This window comes from Gastrolobium bilobum, unplaced genomic scaffold (assembly GCF_033153095.1).
Source record: "Gastrolobium bilobum isolate Gb01-03AN ecotype WA unplaced genomic scaffold, APGP_CSIRO_Gbil_v1 utg21117, whole genome shotgun sequence".
Classification (NCBI taxonomy): Eukaryota; Viridiplantae; Streptophyta; class Magnoliopsida; order Fabales; family Fabaceae; genus Gastrolobium; species Gastrolobium bilobum.
Genome location: NW_026897373.1, coordinates 276663 through 279907, shown reverse-complemented (window position 1 = coordinate 279907; position 3245 = coordinate 276663). Strand labels below are relative to the sequence as shown.

At 38.8% G+C, this 3245-nt stretch overlaps 1 protein-coding gene across 1 annotated transcript; it reads right to left on the bottom strand.

Annotated features, from left to right (window-relative positions):
- Window positions 1-1366: 1366 nt before the first annotated feature.
- Window positions 1367-2701, bottom strand: LOC133306373 (phospholipase A(1) DAD1, chloroplastic-like). The gene has a single exon (XM_061506680.1). It carries the CDS (start codon window positions 2699-2701, stop codon window positions 1367-1369), a length of 1335 nt encoding a protein of 444 aa, XP_061362664.1.
- Window positions 2702-3245: the final 544 nt, after the last annotated feature.

The window sequence follows — 3245 nt, the reverse complement described above, 5'->3', positions numbered from 1 at the left end:
AATGGCATTGATCTAAACATTTTTTTTCTTTTAATTATTCTAATCCATTTCGGACCTTTTATATTCATTATTTTCACATTGACCTAACATGGGGTTTGACAAGTTATTGTCAAAACGAAAGGAACCGACTAATCTATCAGTTTGTTAACAAATGCAAACTACTTTACGTTTGCAACTAAATTTTCAAGCACTTTTTGACTTCAAATTCTTCATACATGCAATGTATGCGATCATTAACTTACCATTGCATATATTGCAGAAGCTAGAAATCCACTAATATCATTTTGACTAGTAAAATTGACCCATTATTTTAGACCCATTGATTGCCGAGGGTTCATGCTTTCATTTCGTGTGCATTTGATCATTATTTCTAATCCTAGGTTTTACTTCCATTTGTTCATTGTTTATTCTGGAATCGGGACTTACCTAAAATAACATGATCACAACGTATGTGACTCCGTCCAAAATAAAATTAACCAATGGCCACACATTTTTCCCCCTTCTTGGACATGATTGAGTAGTCATTGATGGTGGCAATAACATGATAATAATAAAAAAAGATATTGGGTTGAAAATATCAAAGAAGTATCCAACACAATTGTGTAAGGTTGAAGAAGTATCTGAAATGAAAAATGCACAATGTTGTAAAATTTTAGGGAATTTTTTGGTGCGTTGCTTTCCTTATAGGTAAGAACACTTGTTTTCTTAGCAAAGATAATCCAAGCGTTTTCCTTACACGGAAACATGTTTGCATTATTAATCTCCACACAGTGGAAGTAGCTTTCGTTAGTACTTGATGTGGATATTGCGAACCTCGACGGTGGAAAGTACGCTTGCACTCTTCTTAGAGCTCAAAAATAAACCAAATGGGCCCACATCAATGGGGCCTTGGTTACCCTTTTTGCGCTCACTTACAACTTCGGTTTTGTAAAACTATTATATTAATTTCTGATTCAGGCTTTTCTTTTTTCAGCCAATTTATTGCGAAACACTCTTTGATATTTTTGGGCTATGTTATTTTATTACACAAGATATCAAAATTATGCAATATGAATGAATGAATGAACGCATTACCCTTCTATGGTGCCAAACCAGTTTTTTCTGCAATGAATTGTTAAAAAAGTTTGGTAGCTATACAGTATAAAGGACAAAAAAGCTAGCAAAAGAATATCAAGAATTTGCAAGTCATTAATTGAATCATGCATTATTCCAAAAAATTAAGTCATGGAATATGAAAACTGTCAGATCTAACTTTGATTTACAGACAATTACATGTAACCAATTTTCAGGGTTGTTTCCCTTTTTTTCTATATTTACTTAAATTTCTATAATTAAGATTTGTACTGGTCCACAGACTCTTCCAAAGTCACCCCTGAAGGAACCTCTTCGCAGTGGATCTAAAGGGACACGTGGAGCTGACAAAGCCATCAACAAGATGCATATATGTGTTCAAATCATGACACGTGGCAACGTTGACACCCCTGAGGTACGGAGAATCCCTGCTACTAAGGCGTAATTCCTCCCCAACTTCAGAGTACACCCACTGTGCCTCTTCCGCTCGCTTTTGAATCCAGCTTGGAAAACCAGCCACGTGGAACATCCCATTGCTTGACACGTCAGCACGATTTTTGTCCACCTCATCAAACACAAAGCCAGGCATTTTTGTTATAACATCATCGGAGTTCACAATACGCAAGACCTTAGTCCCTTGCTTCTCAAGGCTTTGCCGGAAGCTCCGGTTTCCGACACGGGGGCCGCCGAAGGATATAACAGTCACAAGCGGTGGCCGGGGGAAGGAGGTTTTTATGTCGTACGCCGTGAGAGTGGCCAATGCCGCTCCCAAACTGTGGCCGGTAATGGTCAAGCTCAGCGGTGCTCCGCCGTAGGTTTGGAGAATCCGATGAATCTCTTGCCGCACCATCTCTTGTAAACTCACGAATGAAGGGTTAGTAGTGGCTGCTGAAGTGTAGAGACTCAAGAACCCACTTTCCACCATTGGTACTCCATTTTCAGAGGACATAATGTTGTTGGTGTTGCATGGAATGTGAGTAAGATTGGCACGAAGATTCTCGAGCCATTCCAAGCATGTGGTGGTTCCTCTAAATGCAATAACCACGTCTCTTCTACCAAGTCTTTTAATCTCTTCTTTGTTGTCACACACTGCGACGTAACCAACGTAGCTTGATTGAGTTCCAACCCAACTCGGTGCCTTGTCAACCCAACCAGGTAATTGAATCCCTGAGGTTGCACGTAGGTGTTTAGTTACCTTGTAACCTGTGTTAGATAAACCACATCGTTCGAAGAGTGTGCTCTTGGGGAACTTGCATGTGGCGTAGTTTGAAGAGGAAGGGTTGAACTCAAAGGATTTATAAGCAGCCTCAACGAAATGACCATAGCGAAGGATTTCACCACGAAGATTCTCATCCAATGGGTCTAGTAAACCATCCCAGTTTCTCATTCCTTGGTACTCCTTCCATCTCTTCCCAACTTTCTCCGATGATGATGATGATGATGCAAACGATGATGACAAGTTCATCATTTTCTCCATCTTTTTAACGGTGTCATTGGATTGTTGTAAGGTGTTGGGCTTGGCTGGTTGAGTTAAGGTTATGCACTGTGGTTTGATGGTGAGTTTTGTGGCTGTTGTGGCTGAAATGAGCGTTGGAGCTTGGTGTAGAGATCTCATTGGGGAGAGTCTCATTGCGGAGTGAGGGTATTAATTGAAGAATGACACTCTGAGTAAGAGGGAGATAGAGTGAGAAGAAGAAGCGAATGGTTATGTGTGTTTTTGAGGGGCACTTGGGAGGGGAAGTATTTATAAGTGAAACAAATGTTGAGAATGGGGAGTGGGTCGCTTTTATGAGTACAGGTTTAGCACAGAGAGAAAGTAAGAGAGAGAGAGTGTGTGATGGGAAATTTTTTTATTGTTGCTTTTTATTGTATCGAGAAAACCTGGTAGATCTTAGTTACGTAGAGCCTTTTGTGTATTGACACGTATATATAAATACCTTCAGGCTTCAGCCTTGTTGCGCTAAGAAAATTAATGGCTGAGTATCTCAGTTAGACTGCTACAAAAAAATATATATATATTAAATCACTTTTCATCGATTAAGATTACATGGCAGATGTTATTCTTGAATTACTTTTATTAAGATTAATCTTTTCAGTAATACTAGATTAAAAATTTTAATTAAATATTTATAATTAATTCGTATTTTGAAACCAATATATTTCATTTTGAAAGG